Raw genomic sequence first — 20,201 nt, forward strand, 5'->3', positions numbered from 1 at the left:
GGGAGAGGGCAACCAAGGATGGAAGCCCCCCCCCCCCCCCAGATCTTCTTGTATGGCAGTAAACAAAGGACACAAGGACCCTCTCTCACAGTTTTGTTGTGGGGCCCAGAATTTATAACTCATTCAGTTCCTCTTACTGCAGAGCCTAGAATACTATTTTTAAGAAACAGATTTTTTTCCACGTCATTTTTCCTGGGCATTTGCCTGAATTGTATGAAATGATTTTTTTTTTTCATGCAAAGATAGCAAAATGAAAGGCAAAGGTGAGTGAGTGAGCTCCTTTTAATAAGTTGTACAAATAATCAGTCATGACAGAATTTATCCTCTACACGGTTTGATTAGCAAATGAAATACTTCCTTTTATTCCTGTTACTACTCTGCCTAGCCAGCATATTTAGCATGATAGGGACTCTCCTATTGGGTATGCCCATTCTCTTAAGAGCCATATGACAAAATTGGTCCTTGCCTTAGTTTCTCTCTATGGAAATTATACTTGTGACAAAAAGCTACTGCACGGTAGTCTTTCATAGTTGGAGAAATAATTTCCAGTATATGCCCACTTTTAGTGAACACTAGAGATTCACAGAGCTAAGCTTAGGCAATTAAGCTTTTCAGAGGCAGAGAGGGAAGGTAGTATGTAATTGGACCGTCATTGTAAAATGATCATCTCTAACAACCTTTCTCAGCTCTAAAATCCCATGACCCCAGTGTTCTCACCTGGTACTTCTCTGAAATTTTAAAATCATCATCATTCCACATTCTTAGTAATCACTGGCAGGTCATTTTACTCATTTAGGCATCAACTTATAGAGAGGACCTTAAAGTGAATCTTGTGTGAACCCCTCATTTTTACAGATGAAGAAACTGAGGCCTAAAGTTTTCCTGAGATCACATAATTTGTAAGTGGCAGAAGTGGAATGAAATGGATGTTCACTGACTCCAAATCAAGTGCTTGAAGGAAAGAGACAAACTGGAATTATAAATAGCCATTGACCAAATCTCACCAAATACTTGCATTTTAGCCATTCTTTTATTTTGTTTTCTTTAAAAAGCACACAAGAGGGCAGCCAGGTGGCTCATTGGATAAAATACCGGCCCTGGATTCAGGAGGACCTGAGTTCAAATCTGGCCTCAGACACTTGACACTTACTAGCTGTGTGACCCTGGGCAAGTCACTTAACCCTCATTGCCCCGCCCAAAAAGAAAAAAGCACACAAAAATTATTTCACAAAAAAATACCAAATTGTTCTTGGACTCAAATCAATAAGCATTTAACACTTTTAATTGTTTCATACCTTACACTTAGTTGTTGTTGTTGTTGTTCAGTTGTTTTTCAGTGATGTCCAATTCTTCATGATCCCATTTGGGGTTTTCTTGGCAAATATACCGGAATGGTTTGCCATTTCCTTCTCCAGCTCATTTTATAGATGAGGGAACTGAGGCAAACAGGATTAAGTGACTTACCCAGGGTCACACAGCTAGTAAGTTTCTGAAGCTGGATTTGAACTCATGTTCTCCAGATTCTAGGACCAGTGCTCTATCCACTGTGCCACCTAGCTACTCCCTCTGTACTAGAATTCAATGAAACCATTCTTCCTACTCGTTATTCCTGACCCTTTTCCTTTTATTTTCTCTTTCCTTCTCCTCCCCCCCCCCCCCCCCCCCCCCGCTTTTGCCTCCATTTTATCCTTAATTGGACTCTGCCCCTGGAGCTATCCTGAACCTGGCCTCTATATCACTTCTTGGCCATCTGCACTCTAGCTTTCTTCCTCATCAGAAACTTGGGCCCTGCCCCTGGAACCATCCTGAGTTTTAATAGCCAAGTTTTCACCTTATTGTGTCCAGCTCCAGACTGCTGTCTCATTTCCCTGCCGTTTTCAAACCATAAAACAGCATAGATGCTTCTCTCTCCCCCCCTTCCCACTCCCCATTTTCCAGCTTCCCTGTAGTTGTGATCTTGTCCCATTTGAAAGCAATTCCCTGTCTTGCTGGCTTGTTTGTCTCACCAGCACTTAATATAGTGCCTGATATAAGGTAAGAACTTTATAAATGCTTTATCTATCCATCCTCCTCTGCCTGAAAATTTTCCCTATTAAAGTCACATTTCTATTAGGTCAACCCACATAAAGTTGCTGGAAACTCTTAAGTGTAATAGTATACCATAATTATTGCCCTCGTGTTCCTAAAACGATTTAATTAAGGTGTAAAAGAGAGGCTGCAGAGATTAATGAGCTATATATGATCTGCTGAATTCCAGGTGCCACTCAAGTTAATATAGTAGATGGCACTCATTATCCATAACTTAGTTTTAACAATCCATAGTCCCCACAGCTATGTTATAGCTGAGACAGTGACCCTTCAGGGCTACCCATTGAAGGGAGACTTCATGAGACATTGTGTCTAGGAGAGCTTGGAAGCACCATCTTCATCTAGACCAAAGGTTCTTAACCCTATTTTTTTTTTTTTTTTGCCTTTGGCAGTCTGTTGAAACCTACGGACCCCTTCTCAGAATAATATTTTTAATGCATAAGACTAACAAAGGAAATCAGTTATATTGAAATAAAGATGTATTTTTTTTTGCATCCAAGCTCATAGAACCCCTGAAATCTATCTCTGGACCCCAGGTTCTTGATGTTTCATGGCTTCTAGTGCACCACATGACTGTCCTCTGTTGTCCCTGATCCTCACTATACAATGAGCCCTCCCTTTTTCGAGGCACATATCTCCTTGACAATGTCTTTTCCTCTCCCCTTTGTCAGCAAATGATCTGTGATGATGTGTTATAGCCTCTGGACACTGTTGTGTATTTTACCCTTGCCCTCTGGGTGACCCATCATTTTGATTCCTTTGGAAATTGTGGTGTTTCACGATTTATAGAATCGCTGGAAGAATATTGATGTTGGATGTATTTATTTAAGATAAGGTGCCAGAGTGCATAAAAGATAACATAAAATGAATGCTTTCCTTAGAAATATGGAAAAGTGGATAGAACACTGAACTTGGAATCAGAAAGTCCTACAGTTTTCATCTTGCCTCAGTCACAGGTGTGTGACAATGGACAAGTCACTTAACCTCTTTTCCAGTCCACAAGATGGAGATAATACTATAGCACCTACCTCAGAGGGCTGTTGTGAGGGTCAGAGAGAGACAATGGATATAAAGCTCCTTACAAACCTTTAAATTCTACAAAAATATGAGCTGTTACCATCCTTATTATAACTTTGGGTTGGCCATGCACTTACTCTGACAGGTACCATTGTTAACAACTCTTCTGGGATACTTTTGGCATTATCTTCAGAACCAGTTTTTGAGCCATGCCACAAATCTAGGCTCATACCTTTAGAGTCCAACTTCATTTTCTTATCCCAAACATCAATCCTCAGTTTAACTCTCTGCCACACTTAGCTTTGAATGAAATTCCATCACTTCCTAACATCAAACCCAGCTGTCAAGTATAAAGATTTGCCATCAACAAGTGAAGTCAACAAGCATTTATTAGTAGCCAGGCACTGTGCTAAGCACTGCTAATTCAAATGGAGCAAAAAGACCATTCCTATACTCTAGGAGCTTACATTCACTAATGAAGGACAATAACACACAGAAGGAAGGTGGGGATGGGAATGGGGTGAAGATAAAGGACCCTAGATTAGAAGCATGGTAAAGAGAGTCTGGAGATTCAGGAGTGAAGCTTGAAGAGGAAGGAAGATAAAGTTGTCCGAGCCTCCTTCTTAAAAATGGAGGTTCTGGGAGGAACCAGCCAACCAGAAGGAGAGGCCTCAAGGATGCAGAGTACTTCCAATGTGAGACATAATGGGGCGTGGGGGGCAGGGTGAGGTTCCAAGGTGAAAAGATTTCTGTGGAATGGTAGAGGAAGTCTAGAGGGTCAGGTGCGCAGCCTAGAGAGGAATGCTACCACTGATGATGTTCAAAAGAAGGTGCTACAGGGCAGCTAGATGGCACAGTGGTTAAAGCACTGGCCCTGGATTCAGGAGTACCTGAGTTCAAATCTGGCCTCAGACACTTGACACTTACTAGCTATGTGACTCTGGGCAAGTCACTTAACCCCCATTGCCTCCAAAAAAAAAACCCAAAAAGAATGTGCTACAGCTCTGAAGGCAGATCAAAAGGGGGAGTCTTCAAGAGGTTTCCACATCTTTGTATCCTCAGCATCTAGCCTATTACCTTGCACAAAGAGGATGCTTAATACATGTTAAATCAAACTGAATGTCTAGTGACAATAGTTACCTCATTGGAATACACTTACAGATTCCCAAGCTGACTGCTTTGGAATGGACAGTACTCATTTAGATATATAAATTCTGATAATATTTGTTTAAAATACATAGTCCCACCTTGCTCTGGGGTCAATTCCATAAAGGATAACATCTACAGCCGTACGCATGGGTGGATCATGGTGTGTGTAAATAACCTTCAGAGTGATGGCAGAAATGTTATTTTCTGCACATATAGAGGAGGTAGGCTGGTCACATAGCAAGAATGCTTGGATTCAGACTGCTAGATGATCTCTGTGGTTCCATTCAACTCTGAAGTTCTGTGATGCTTTGTGAAATGATACATCAGCATCCTAAGTGCTATAATGATCTAAGATGTTGATCCAACAAGAAGGTATTCAGGATATCCATTGGATCCTCTGGAGAAGATTTAGGGAAACATATGCTATAATTTTAGCTAGCTATATATAATTGGCCAAGTTGTAAGGTCCTTGAGGTCAGGGACTGTTTTACTCTTGTCTTTATATCTTTGGTGTCTAGCACGGTGTCTGGAAAATAGTAGGTACTTAGTAAATGTTGATTGATGGACAAGAATTGCATAGGTTAAGAAGACAATCTTCATCTTTGCTACATTTCAAGTGAGAGTAAGATTCTAGGGAAGGGATGCCTTTTCTTTTGTCTTTTATCCATCCCTCATTCCTTAACATAGGTGCAAGTGTGCATACTTGAACACGCATACACACACAGATGAATTTGTTTATATAGTGATTTAACTTGTGAATTGAGTTCCAGAGAGAATCTCTTCTGTTTGAATCTTTATTTGACAATGACCATAATTGATGAACCTTTTTTTCAGATTGAGTTTGAGTTTGGGAAATATAATAATTCCTTCATATTTAACTAGACTCTAGGAGGATGCATCAAATGATTTTTCTCATCCTAGCTTTTGGTTATCAGAGAAATAAAGAGATCTATGTACCTTATTGCACAGCTAGGCTTTGTGGTAATTTTAAGTTAATGAATAATAAGGATTGAGGAAGGACCTATGGGATAATCTTAAATTATTTGCCTATTAAAACCAGCTGGAAAACGTGCTACAGAGGAAGGCTCCAGTTATTCCCCATAGTTTCAGGAATGGGGTGCTTAAAATTAAATGAAGTCTGACCCATTGATGCACTGAGACTCCTAGGGGCTCAGTTGCCCTTTCGCTTAGTAGAATACTGGAAGCTACTCCCTGGAAACTCTCTTTGACCAAGTTTTACTTGTGTTATTAATCTCTTGGTTGTATATTTTGGATGGCTGCTGCACACATTGATCTCTCAATTTACTGAGCTAATGAACTTCTCATCTATTGCTCTCAAATTTAGCAGTTTTATATATAAACGCTCTGGCTAGGAAGTAATGAGATTCACCAAACCTTTTTTCGCAGGCCTGTGATGTGCATGACACTGCCAAGCTCTAGCTTTAGTTTCTGGGATTTGGCCTGGGGCATGAGAGTAACAATCAACTTTAGTGTCAATGTATATTTGGAGATATTTAACCCACATTTATGATTACCAAAACCCCCAAGTTTATTATCTCAAAGCAGAAGGACTGGATGATCTCTGAGGTCCCTTTAAACTCCAAATCCTATGATTTTATGAACTACAGGCTTCCAATTAATTATCCATTCCTCTAATGCATAGTACAGATCAAATGTAAGCAGGAAGAGATGCTACAGAGAGTATCTACTATGCTGTTTGCCCAGTCCTCTGTATTAGCAGGTTCCTCTCATCCATCTCCAGCCTACTGCTGATTGACATTCTGCCCTATGAGCTACAGAGCCCCTAAAGGACTGGGGAGCAAGGCTGTTCCCTCACCTGTCATGGACCACTGGTACTGGGCACAAACCACAGATTGCCAAACACTTCTTTTTGTTTTGTTTTGTTTTTGTTTTTGTTTTGTTTTGTGAGGGGCAATAGGGGTTAAGTGACTTGCCCAAGGTCACACATCTAGTAAGTGTTAAGTGTCTGAGGCTGCATTTGAACTCAGGTCCTCCTGAATCCAGGGCCAGTGATCTATCCACTGTGCCACCTAGCTGCTCCCAAACACTCCTGACATAGTGAAGATACTGATCAATTCAGAGTAAGCATTGCTCTTCTGATATCCTCATTACTTTTCCCTCAGGTAAAGTAGATGAAGAGTTTACAAGTCCTGTTTCTCTCTTTCTCTCTCTCTCTCTGTCACTTTGTATAGATAGCTAGGACGTGAGTTCAAATCCTATCTCAGCCACTTACTAGCTATGTAACCCTGGTAGTCACAGGGACTGCCTTTTGCCTTTCTTTGTGTGGAAGGAAGGAAGGAAGGTTAAAATTATTTTGTTGTCATTGTTTCCATTATTATCTGTATAAAGTTAAATCTCCTTAGAAAATTAAGGATAATCTTGCTTTCAAGGTCTTACTAATATAGTTAACTGGTGTTAGCTATAAAGTCCTGTGTTGAAACAAAAAGAAAAAAAAGGAAGGAAGGAAACAAACATTTATCAAGTACGTACTATGTCACCTACTAATCACCTTAAAAATATTATCTCACTTAGCACAGTACCTGGAACATATAGTAGGCTTTTAATAAATTCTTACTGACTTCTTATCAACTGACAGCCTCTCTCTGGCTTAATTCATTCATCTTTAAAACGAGGATAATAATAACACCTACCTAATAGGTCTTTTGTCGGGATCCAATGAGACAATATGCAAACACTATTGGGGTGTGTGTGGTATGTATTGAGTGCTTTGCAAAACTTAAATCACAAGATAAATGCTAGCTATTCTTATTATCATCTCCACTATCCCCTACCTAATCCCATCCCAGGGCATGGCAATTTTTACTTTGTGAAAGTCATGATTTCCATACTCTCAAGACTTTAAAAGGGTATCTCCCTTCCAAAGTGAGACTGGCCCGATGAACATTATAAAGTTAGTTCCCCTTGTCTGATGCTACATTGGTGATTGCATACGTACCCTCTTCTGAATGGACAAGAAATCTCATTCCTCTTTGACATACTCAGTTCCCTTAAAGTGTGGACCATCCTTTTCTCTAGCAAGAAGCTTTCCCTTTGGCAAAGAACTGGAAATTGAGGGAATGCCCATCAATTGGGGAATTACTGAACAAGTTATGGTATATGAATGTAAGGGAATACTATTGTGGTATAAGAAATGATGAACAGGTAGATTTCTGAAAAACCTGGAAAGACTTACATGAACTGATGCTGAGTAAAGTGAGCAGAACCAGGAGAACCTTCTACATGGTAACAGAAACATTGTAAGATGTTCAATTATGATAGACTTAGCTCTTCTCAGCAATACAGTGATCCAAGGCAATTCCAAAAGACTCATGATGGAAAATGCTATCCAAATCTAGAGAAAGAACTATGGAGTCTGAATGCAGACTGAGGCATACTATTTTGATTTGTTGTTGTTTTTTTTTTATTTCTCATGGTTTTTCTCTTTTGTTCTGATTTTTCTTTCACAAAATGACTAATGTAGAAATATGTTCAACCTAATCATACTGTATAACCTTAAAAAAAAGGAAAAATAAGCTTTCTCTTATAGAAATACTTGGATGAAAGACCCTTGTGTACAAAGACCCTTTATTAAAAAAAAAAACAGTCTTCCATCAGTCTGCAGTCTTTGTATCATTGTCATCAATTTGCATTCCCATTAATCTCATCTTCCCTAACCTTTGGAGCCTTTGCTCTACACTACATAATGATCAGAATTCTGTGTTTTCATTTCTGTCTAAATAATTGGACTACTCGTTCATTCCACTGAAGCTTCAGGCTCCTGGTCAGCTGCTTAGAGTCCTTTGGGATTCAGTCAGTAAATGAGGAAGTCCAACCGTTGTCCATCATCCTGGTTACATGACCTGTCCTAACCCTTCTGGAATGATTGACTGCCTCTAGTACATCTGCTACCCCCGACTGTCTGTGGTCAATTCCCGTTACTAGACTAACCTTGTTAGCAACCCAACCAAACTGAAAAGAAGTGTAATGGAAAAAAGCAATGGACTTGGGATCAGAATGTCTGTGTTCAGTTCTCTGCCCTTCCCAAGCTATATGACTTTGGCAAGTAGCACCTCTACCCCTATTTCCTAATATGTGAAACAAGGATTATAATTCCTACCTTGCTCTGACTCTGTCACAGAGCTGTTGGGGAGAATAAAATGAGAGAATGTAGTGACCATAAAGGAATATTTGAGTTATTCTCTACCCTGCTTTGAATTCTTCTCTTTTATCTATTATTTCTATCACATAAGAAAACATCCTCATGAAGGCGAGATGACATGATGGATAAGAACCTGGACTTGGAGTCAGAGAAACCAAGCTTTGAATCCTACCCCAGAGGTTTAATAGCCTTATGACCCTGGGAAAGTCACCTGGTTTCTCTGAAATTAGGAAATTTCAATTTCCTCACCTATAAAATGGGGGTGATAATATCCCACATGGTTCATGGAGATCAAAGATAATGTAAGTGCCTTGGAAACCTTAAAACTATAGAAATGTTTACTAGATTTAAAATATTTTATTAGGAAAATATTTATTAATGATTATAATTAAATATGGATAATTATGTTAATTTATACCATTATTGGTATTTATTATGCATTGATCATATAACTAGTTATTATGAATTTAAAAAGATAATAATGTTATTATCATAATCAATTATTTATTATTAATGATTATTAATATTAATTATCCTTGGCCTTACTTTTAAGAGTATCTTCTCAGTCTTGGGGATACTACTGTGAAAAGCCATGACAATCTTGTGCCCTGTGACTCCACCCAGGATCCCTGTGATTTAGTCACTGTCTACCTAGATGGGATCTACTTTCTCTGGTCATCACTCCCAGTTCCCTCCTAACCATCATCATCCCCACCCCATTCTCTTTCACATTCTTCCCTGTTGAGCCACCTGGAACCTCATTCTGTTGTTAACAAAGGGCCCTTCATTTTAGACCTATCCCCTCTCAGTGCTCCCTACCACCACCCCACCCAATTCCTTTCAATAGAATGTAAGATCCTTACATTTTTTGTTTTGTTTTTATCTTTATGCCCCCAGCATCTACAACCTGGCATATAGTACTTGCTTAATACATGCATGTTGAATTGAATTAAATGCCATAGACCCATGGCAGTGAAAATTAGGTAAGAGGATACAGTAAAGTGAGGAACTGTAAGAATCTAGAGAACCAGAGATACATAGGTAAGAGGAAAACGACCTCTACACAATAATTCTCTGGCACTCAGCAGTGATGTGTCAAAAAAGGCTCATTTATTTTCATTCTCGAGAGAATGGACACTTGCAAATAAGTGCTACAGCCAGCAAGTGCAAGTGCAGAGAGAGAGGGCTCACAGGCCCCTTTTTAATCCCTAGTCCCTAACTCAAAATGGACCCTCCCCTTGTTCATCATTGGCCAATTACTTAAGGGTTACAATTTACGTGGGAAAGTTAGCTAACCTGAACACAGTATTCTTAACCCTAATTTCCATAATTATTCTTTGGGTTCTCAGCCAGGAGGGTAGGTGACACAGGGACATTTCTTCAGTCTTCACTTATATGGACACAGCCTAGAAGAGGACCTCATTGAGATCAGCTCAGGGCTACTTGAACCATGTGATCTGTTTGCCGGAGGGGAGGAAAGGGGGACTGAGACCTTTGTCCTCAAACAGGTCTGGAGTAGTGTAATTTGAATGGTGGTGGTTATATTCTACTGGGAGGAGACCACTACCCATTTCCTCACAAGGGTAGATAGTTTTCCTGGAGTAACTACATCTCAGTCTGGCATCTGCAAAATATTTTTCCAGAAATTTTCCCCAATAACTTCCAAACCAATGACTTCCCCCAGCAGACTCTTCTCCCATCCCTAGGCTTCAAAAGTCACCAGGATTGTTCATGGATGCAAGTTTCCCCCACCCCCTACTCCAGAAGGCAGCAGTATGTCATCTGAGTTGCTTGGCATAAATTGCTCAGCCTGAAGCACCCAGAAAAGTTGCAGGGGGTGGAGGGAATAGGAACCTGTGGGTGCTTTGAAGCTTCCCTGGGGACTTGGCAAGTGTTTGATTTTTTAAAAGCATGTCTTGCCTGCAAAATGCAAGTCCCCAAGGAGCTCTTACATTACAGACAGGCAGACGAGTAGGACCTGAAGAGAGACGGGTTTGAAGGCTAGAGGCTTGCCTCTGCTGGGCCCTGGCAACTCAGTCTCCCTCCCACTGGCTCTGGCTTTCCCTCACTCAAGGACTGGATTTGAGTTGTCTTTCCCAAGGCAGTAACTGTCAGAGGAACCATCTGGTTTGGTTTCTTGTGACTGACTCCAAGGAGCAACCATCTCCTCTGAGAAGCAGCCCCAGCAGCCAGAAACAGCAGCAGCTGCAGCCAGAACTGCTCTGAGGTTCAGAATCCAGGCCAGGGAGCAGGCTCGCCTCCTTGAAGACCTCACTTTGGAGGCTTCTATCTAAAATGGACAGTTCTGAAAAGCACACAAGCCCTGCACTCTCTTAGCTGGAGAGCCGTGTTGATGGAGAAGATATCCATATCCACATAGCAGCGGCAGGCTTACCTCCTTCTAAGTTCTGAACGACAGTCATTCTCCAGCCCAACCGTATGATTCTTTAAACCACCACTCATTTAAACCACTTTAAACCACTGAACTCATTGTCCCCACGACCGCATACATTTGTGTTGACATCTTCTCCATCAGTCATTCCTGTTAGATTGTAACTTCACTGTTAAAAGAGTTGCTGTATTTCCTTCATATACCTCTAAGTCAACTTCACTGATACAGTATCTTTTAGGGGTGGGGGGGCAGTTCAGAAAATATTTGCTACTGACTTGGTAAAATTCTTAGTTCAGAGCTCCCTGCCCTGAGGGCACTTCCATTCTCCTTCTTCTCCTTTTTTTTTTTTTTTTGTGATGCAATTGGGGTTAAGTGACTTGCCCAGGGTCACACAGCTATTGTGTCAAGGGTCTGAGGCTGGATTTGAACTCAGGTCCTCCTGACTCCAGGGCCAGTGCTCTATCCACTGCGCCACCTAACTGCCCCTGGGCACTTCCATTCTAATGGAGGAGATAACAGATTTGTGTAAGGATTGGAATGACGCTACCTGCTGGAGACTTACTGTAGAAGAGTTCCACCATCTGTAATATGTACTCTCTGCAGAGGGCCCTCCCTTTGCAAGACCAATGTCAAAGCGTTGGCTCATGAGGACAAAAAATCACCCCTATGGACAAAACTTTCCTCTCTCCCTTTTCTATATTGATATTATCATATTGTTAGTTAGCATAGGTTATTATATTCTGTTATTTTTCACTGTTTCATCAAGGAAACGTACCGTTTCTTGAGGAAACAAAGCGGGGAACTGTAACGATTGGAATGACGCTACCTGCTGGAAACTTACTGTAGAAGAGTTCCACCCATGAAGTGAAGGTCTTTGAGGGCAAGATCAGGAGTCTTTTCTTTGGAAAAGGAAGTGACTGGGGCTAGTGGGAGGAGGAAGGAAGAGACTGGCGCTCAGTCTCGCTCTCTTTCCTGAGGACGCTGGTGGAGAGTGGAGCTAGAAATGCTCTCTCCCTTTAATAGATAGAAATCTAGGCCTTTCTCTCTCTCTTTACCAAATTCTTATTCTCCTTAATAAATGCTTAAAAGCCTAACTCTTGCTAAAGCTTATAATTGATTGGCTACCACTCATTAGATATTTTAGACAGTTTAGCTAGAATTTTAGCCCTTAACATTTGTATATTGTACAGAATAGATGGAAGGTAATCCTAGATTTTAGAAACCGGGACAAATGCAAAAGACCTCCTGAAAAAGATTGATTTGAGCCAGTAAACAAATGTTTATTAAATACTTTCTGGGTGCCAGGTACCACAGTTAGTGCTGGTCATCCAAAGGAAGGCAAAAACCATCTTTGCTCTTGAGGAACTCACATTTTAATGGGGTAAGTAACTGTGTACATCTAAGATTATTTCAGGTGAAAGGAACTAGCAAGGGCGGGAGAAGGGACTGGGAAAGATCTCCTACAGAAGGTCTAGCTTGAGCTGGGTCTCCAAGGATGCCGCAGAAAGTGAGAGGCAGAAGAGGAGGGTGGAGTAGTCTAGGCAAAGGGGAGAGACATTACAGAGGCACAGAATTGGGATAGATACAGCTTTGTACAGGAAACTTTGGGGAGACCAGTGTTTCTGGATAGTGGAGGATGTGGAGAGAAATAAAGGTTGTGTAAGTGAACTGGAAGCACAGAAAGAGTCCAAGTTGTGAAAGGCTCTAAATGCCAAACAGAGGTATTTATATCCAATCCTGGAAGTGATAGGGAGTCACCACAGTCTATTGAGTAGGGAGGTGACATGGTCAGAAAATCATTTTGGCAGCTAAGTGGAAGATAGATTAGAGAAAGACAAGTCAAGGAGACCAATTAGAAGACTGCTACAAAAGTCCAAGCAAGGGATGATGAAGGCCCAAACTAGGATTTTAGCTCAGTAAGTGAAGACAAAGGGCTGTATACAAAAGATGTTTTACAGAATGAAACCATTTTGTCAACTGATTATCTATAAGGTGAATAAAAATGAGAACTCAAGGATGATATTAAGGCTGCAAGGCTGGTTGACTGAGAAGATGGTAGTATCCTTGCAAGTAATCAAGATGTTTTGATGAGGGGTGGTCTTTTGGAGGGAAAGATAACAAGTTGTGTTATTTTCATCACTCTTCTTCTCAGGTATTGATAGTATAACTCTTGTTTCAGAGATACCTGTGATATGAAAGGCCCAGCTAGTACTTCCTTGACTTGAAACACCCACCCACCCACCCCTTCCCCAAATTCCTAACCAATGTAGAAGACTGGTACCAACTCCTCACTTAAAATGATAGAATCTATGGCAAAGTTGAGATTAGAATTCAGGTCTCTTGACTCCATGTACTGTGGGGACCAATTTTCAATTGGGGAGTGTTAGCCAAGCAACTTGCCGCAATATTGGGGCAAGGAAGGAGACCAGCAGCCTCCCTCAAAACAGAACAGGATTTATTTTAACAAGAACGAATTAAAAAAAAAAAAACAACACAAACAGGATCAGCAGGATCAAGGGAAAGGAATGGGGAAAGGGAAATTATACAACCTGAAAAAATACCACCACCCAGGAATCAGCTGAGAATACACTGCAGCCTCTTCCAGCGCCTTCCAGCTTCCAGCTAGAATGCTGGGGGGGGGGGGAGTTTCCTTCCTCCCTGCACACTCCTCACAGCCCCCAGCCAATGGGATGGCCATTCTGACAGTCACATGACTGCCCTCACTAGGCTTCCAATCATTATAATTGTGCCAGGCCCATGTAGGCGTTGGCAAGTGGTGATGATGTGAGGTGCCAGTGCCATGGCAACAGCTACGACCAGTGGATGGAGCACCATGTGGTTTTCGGAGCCCCAGGCCAGTGCATGCTGAGGCATAAAAACCTCAAATAACAATTAATTCTTTACAGTACAATATTCTTTCTGTGACATCATGAGTTCTATGTATTCACACATGTGACAATGCAGTGTTTAGGAACTTCCTGACAGTCTTCTAGATGTGACTGTCTGCTTTATATCCAGAAAAAGGAAATAAATGCAGATTTGGGTAAATCTTTTTGTTGTTCCTTTGAAAATTGAACCCATCCAATGATACCATCTTTTACTTTATGTTTACCTGCCAAGTAATCACCTCTCTCATGAATTGGTGATACCTGTAAATGATTGTTGGTCATAAATGGTCTATTTTTAGGAGATATAGTAGACATCTCAACCCAAGATCAGGAAGTAGCTGTTTTTAACCCAGATGGAGAGATCAATCAGTGTGGCTGTGGCAAGAGCTAAGCTTTTGACTCAGTACCTAGGCTGAGGGTTTTTAAGTTAAGTTTTAAAATTTTAAGCTCAGGGGCAGCTAGGTGGCACAGTGGATAAAGCACCGGCCCTGGAGTCAGGAGTACCTGAGTTCAAATCCGGCCTCAGACACTTAACACATACTAGCTGTGTGACCCTGGGCAAGTCACTTAACCCCAATCGCCTCACTAAAAATAAAAATAAAAATTTAAGCTCAGCCTTTACTTAGTTGCTTAGATGAATTGAGTATCTGTGCAGTAGGGAGGATTTCATCCTTTGCCACATTTTTGATCCACCCAGGATCAAATGAAATTATCTTTGTAAAGCATTTCACACAGTACCTGGCACAGAGTAAACACTTAATAAATGCCTATTCCCTCCTCCCTTCCTTCTGATGGGGGTCAGGTGTCTTAAAGTCTTTTAGAAATTCTCTTTCAAGCCCATTATCTGATATATTTTAAATTTGACAGTAACATTATTTTTAGTAAGACTTTTTGTACTCATTAGTTTTTCCCATGTAGTTGGTCAGAAAGGAGAAAGGAAGGTAGCAAAGGACTCTGCTAAATATTGATACCTTCTTTAATCTTTTATTTAAAAGTAGATGAAAATATAGAGCATGTCTTCTTTCTTTTCCTTGTTACTTTGTAGGACTTGTGGGCACTGAATGAGCCTCTAAAATCTAAAGACCATTGTCTTGCTCACTGCCTTATCTGCTGTCCAAACCGGTTTCGCCTGGCATTTGAGAAACAGAATGGCACTAAGTTATTGTTTGGCAGTTGAAGAAATTTAGAATTATAGAATGGAGATTCATAAATTAGAGTTAGACCTCACAGGTCAGTGTATGTGGTCCAACCCCAAGCTGGGGACATCAGAGACAAAATAATAAGAATAATGATAAAAGCTCCAGTGTCTCCCATATAGTCCTCCTTATTGCTTTGTCATGGTATAAGAGTGATCCTGGGTTCTCAAAGACCATTTTTGTCAGTGGGGTACACATTCAGGCAGGCCCTACTAAGCCAGACCAACTTTCAAGTATGACTCTAAAATAGATGGGGTTGAATCATCACCAGGCAGTTGGTCACTAGGTATTGAATTTGGGCCCAGGCATCTCTTAAATTATGAAGTCAGTTTACATTAATTAGTGCTGTATCATCACAAAGTACATTGTAGCTACCATCTTGTTTGTTTTTGTTTCATCCATTCTGTGAGGCAGGTAATTGTCAGGGTCCACTGCTGGGACTAAAGAAGCTAAGTAGAAAGGTCAGGTCAGTCAGTGCTAAAAACAATTGCCCTCTTCCTTGTCATATCTAAGGGAATTCCCCGTAGTTTAGCAACCCACTGAACCACAGAACAAGAGACCAGGGCAACAAAAGAAGAGCACTAGGGCCCCCCAACAACCCCCTCACACTGAGGCAACCAGGGACACACAGCTCCACAGAAGGGAAGGGGCATGCCAGGGTTGTCACCAAAGATTCTCAGGCACAAAGGTCTTCTAGACATGGTGAAAAGAAGGAGATATAATGTGCTCTTTCCAGATGTTGCTCCCAGGACTTTGTTTCTGGTTACACCAAACTCTCAATATGACTCCATAGTCAAGTACTTCAGGGTAGCTCTGGGGTCAGGGCTGCTTAGTTGTTTTGTTTTGTTTTGTTTTGTTTTTTCATAGAAGGGTTAGTTATGGTCCTACTTAATTGAATCTGATGGTTTTCCCAAACCTGAGTTCACAGACAGGTAGGAATACCCAATTAGCTTGGGTACTAGAGAAGAGACAAGATGAAAAGAAGGGGTACCAGACAGAAGGAAGGGTCATAGCTAGGGTGAAAACAGGATGTTGAACTACAAAAGGCTAGGCTGGAATCCCAGAGGTCTTTTCTGCCTCCCCCCACCCCCATCCCCTTTTTGGGTTGCATTAAAACAGCTATTTAATTTCTAGAAGAAGCTAAAGTTTAGAGGGAATTAGGCAATTCAGTCAACCAAGATTCCATCTTTAGTAAGTGGCAGAATTATGACTTGAACCTACTAAATCCAGTGCTCTTTTACTTTGTTGTTGTTCAGTTGTGTCAGACTCTGTAACCCTATTTTGGGTTTTCTTGACAAAGATACTGAAATGGTTTGCCATTTCCTTCTCTATAATTTTGAGTTCTTTCTGGAATGATTTTTTCATGATGGGAACTAATAAAGAGCCATTTGTAAAAGTGGAAGCTGGTATGCTTGGAGTTGTTTTCTTATTCACTCTTTTGTTCTCTCTTCTTAATCAGTCTTCATCTAGTACTCAAATTTATTGAGTTGCTTTTCCCCTACTAACCCCATGCTTATTAGGCATAGAATCACTGGATGATAAAGTTGGAAGAAACACCAGAAACCATGCAGTCATCTCAACTGGACCCCCCCCCAATTTACATAGGTATGTGTGTATGTATGCATGTGTGTATGTATATAGATACATATACATGTACATATATACACACACAAGTGAAAAAACAGTTTTATGTATCTATAGATATAGACATAGACATAGATACAGATATAGATGATATAGAAAACTGTTTTTTCACTTAAGGAGGGAAAGAAATATGAGGCATGGAGATCTAGCACTGGTCTGTGTTAGTAACTATCCAACAAAGGGTATTTATTATAAGCTTTCTCTGATCCTCCCCACAGGCAGTGGCCTTCTTCCTTGGACTTGACCTAGCTCTCTGTTCTTATCTTTCTAATACATTTATTAGTTATCTGTGTTTGTCTTCTCCTATGACTAACCTGTGTGTTCCACGAGGTCAGAGAATGTGTCTTATGTAAACCTTGCGTCCAACCCAGGGCCCAGGAGGCACATAGGTTACGCTTTTCTTTGAATTGTAGGATTGATATCTTCTACTTTCACAACACCCCCTCATTTCCCACTGTATCTCCCCTTCCAGAGGCATCCCTTCTAACAAAAAGGAAAAAAGGGTGGGGGGGAATCAGTTCTACAAACCTAGCCAATACATCAACCACATCTAACATTCTGTAGTGTTTCACACCCACTGTTCCTTATCTTTGGGTGGGAGGAGGAAATTTCTTTGCAACCAAATTTAATCATAATAATTTCATGATAATTCAGCTATAATTTTTGCTGTTACTGGTTTTTTTAATTTACATCATTACAGTCACTCTGTATATTGTTTTGCTGTTGCTGCTGATTGCATCAGTTCATACAAGTCTCCTGATGCTTCTGTACTTTTTCATTTTTACAGTTCTTTTTAAAGTATTTGGGGTTTTCTTGGTAAAGACACTAGAGTGGTTTGTGATTTCCTTCTCCAGCTCATTTTACAGATGAGGGACTGAGGCAAATAGGGTAAAGTAACTTGTTCAGGGCCACACAACTAATAAGTGACTGAGGCTAGATCTGAATTCAGAAAGATGAGTCTTCCTGACTCTAGACCCAGCATTCTAGCCACCGAACCACCTAGCTGCCCTAGATTGTATGTTTCTTAAATGTTTAATAAAAGAATGAATGAATGTCCAGGCTTGGTGGTTTATATCCACTGTCCCTGCTCCTGGGGAGGCTTGTTGTTGTTGTTCAGTTGTTCAGCCTTGTCTGCCTCTTTGTGACCCTGTGGACCATACTGTCCATGGGGTTTTCTTGGCAAATACTGGAGTGATTCACCATTTCCTTCTTCAATGGATTAGTGCAAACAGAGATTAAATGGTTTTCCCAGGGTCACACAGCTAGTGTCTGAGGCCAGATTTGAATTCAGGTCTTCCTGACTCCAGGCCCAGAACTCTATCCACTGAGCCAACTAGCTGCCCCAAGGGGGAAGCTAGGAACAGCAAATTGTTTAAATTTGGGAGTTCTGAACTATAGAGGTGCTAAAGCCAATGGGATGCCTGTACTGTAAGGAGAGGTAAATGGAAATAAATTGTAAAAAAAAAAAAAGAACATGTTAAAGCTTCCATGCTGATCAGTATTGGGATTGGGCCTGTCAGTGCCCACTGCCTTTAGTGCCTGGGCAAGATAGGAAAACCCAGTCTGACCCACCCACCCCTCCCCCCCCCAATAAAAAAGATGAAGAAGAAAGAAAGAATGAAGTCTACAAGGAATCCATGTAAACCCCTAGGCTTACTTAGGATTTGTGAGGCCACCTCTTCAAGATGTGTACCATTTGTGCCAGTGAGGCATGAGGCTTCATGAAGTATTTGTACTACTCATATCTCACAAGCAGAAACAACATCTGCCTTATGTTAAGAGTAGGTTGGTCCAATAAGGTAAGGGATAGTAGAATCTCCAGGGCTAAGAGATTCCAGTTTTTACATCATTGCTTTGTGATGACTTGATTCTTGGTCCTGGATATATGGCCTTGGGTCTTCTTAGGTTTCCTTATTTTCTTCAATTGTGGTGGATTAGGAAAGAGATCCCTTAGGGAGATATGGCCACACTCTTGGCTTATATGCAGTTACAGAGGTTTGAACCTAAGTTCAAGACTTCTACATTCTAGCTGTGTGTATGACCTTATTCAAGTCACTTTGGGTGTTTGAGCCTCGGTTTACTCATGTAAAATAAGAGGACCGAATAAAATGTCCATAGATGCCTTCCAGCAATGACATTCTATGTTTCTGAGCAACTAATCTGACTCTTCTATAATTTTGTTTTGTTTTGTTTGGGGGGGGGGGAGGGCGATGAGGGTTAAGTAACTTGCCCAAGGTCACACAGGTAGTAAGTGTCAAGTGTCTGAAGCCATATTTGAACTCAGGTCCTCCTGAATCCAGGGCTGGTGCTTTATCCACTGCACCACCTAGCTGACCCCTGATTCTTCTATAATTAACAAAAATCCATGACACTCAAAAAGAGTTTTTTGAAGCACACTAATTAAAAGGAACCTAAGGGGGGTGTGTGGTTAGATGATGCAGTGGATAAAGCACTGGCCCTGGATTCAGGAGGACCTGAGTTCAAATCTGACCTCAGACACTTGACACTTACTAGCTGTGTGACCCTGGGCAAGTTACTTAACCCTCATTGCCCCTCAAAAAAAAAAAGGGAACCTAAGAGATCATCTGATCTGACCCTCTCACTTTACAGATGAAGAAACTGAGTCCCAGAGACATTAAAATTCTTAATGAAGTTCACACAGGTAGTTATCACCTGTTCTCCTGATTCCCATCCCTAGATTAAAGGCAAGAATCAAAATAATTGTCCAGATAACTTAACCTTCAGTCCCCCCTAAAGGAATAGTATTCCTTCCCCAAAACATACTAATGGTTATTGTAGTTTAAGCTTTTTTTTTTTTTTAAACCTGTGACTTGGGATAATTTTTTTAATCCTTTGCTTGAGTTGAAATATGTGGCCAAAGTGTATCGAATTTTTCCATGTTATTTACATGAGCTTTGTGGGATGAAGCACAGCTTTCAGTTCCTCACCACTCTATTCTGCTCTTCTGTTTTCCAGGACACAGAGAGTCAGCCATTGCTATCGAATTACTTACCGCCACATGGAGAAGACCCTCACCCAGGAAGAGGTGATGCACATCCATAAGTCTGTCCAAGATGGCGCTGTGCAGCTGCTGGGTGTAGAGGGCAGATTTTGACATGCCTGGCTTGCTGAGGTGGGAAGCCATCTCCCTAATCCCAGATTCACCTAAGGAGAAAGGAACACACTCCCATCCATGAGTGAACTGGGGGCATCAGCTTTTTTTTTTTTATAAATGGGGCAGTTTTAGAATTTATGGAAAATAAAGAATAATTTTAGAAAAATTGTTGACACATCAATCTGTCTTTTATTTTGGTAGGAGGGATGAGAAGCAGCAATAAGGTGAGATTTCCCTCTTGTTATAAGTAAAAATACCCTACCTGGTAGGGCTGGTTGTTAATTGGTCCCTGGGTTACATTAAAGTGTAAACACTGAGTATTATTTCTTATTTGACAGAGTCTTCCATCCACATAATACATGAAACCAAAGAGGAACACTGGATCCTCCTGACACCAGAAACCTTTTTTTTTTTTTTTAAACTGGCCTCCCTCCCTCCCTTTTCTTTCTTTCTTTCTATTTTGCAAAAGGCAAGCTTCAGAGAAAGCAATAATGAAATACCAGGACTTCCTCAAAAGCAAAGGTGACCTCAC

The 20,201-nt window shown here is 40.9% G+C and overlaps 1 protein-coding gene across 2 annotated transcripts in view; it reads left to right on the top strand.

The window, feature by feature from the left end:
- Positions 1-19,803, top strand: part of FARS2 (phenylalanyl-tRNA synthetase 2, mitochondrial) — a 666,913-nt gene extending 647,110 nt beyond the window's left edge. For both annotated transcript variants that reach the window (XM_043975416.1, XM_043975417.1), the window contains exon 7: positions 19,531-19,803. In XM_043975416.1, the coding sequence (XP_043831351.1) occupies positions 19,531-19,669 (139 nt within the window). In that variant the 3' untranslated portion in view covers positions 19,670-19,803. The remainder of the gene's footprint in view (positions 1-19,530) is intronic.
- Positions 19,804-20,201: the final 398 nt, after the last annotated feature.

The sequence above is a fragment of the Dromiciops gliroides genome, chromosome 1, assembly GCF_019393635.1.
Source record: "Dromiciops gliroides isolate mDroGli1 chromosome 1, mDroGli1.pri, whole genome shotgun sequence".
NCBI classification, from domain to species: Eukaryota; Metazoa; Chordata; class Mammalia; order Microbiotheria; family Microbiotheriidae; genus Dromiciops; species Dromiciops gliroides.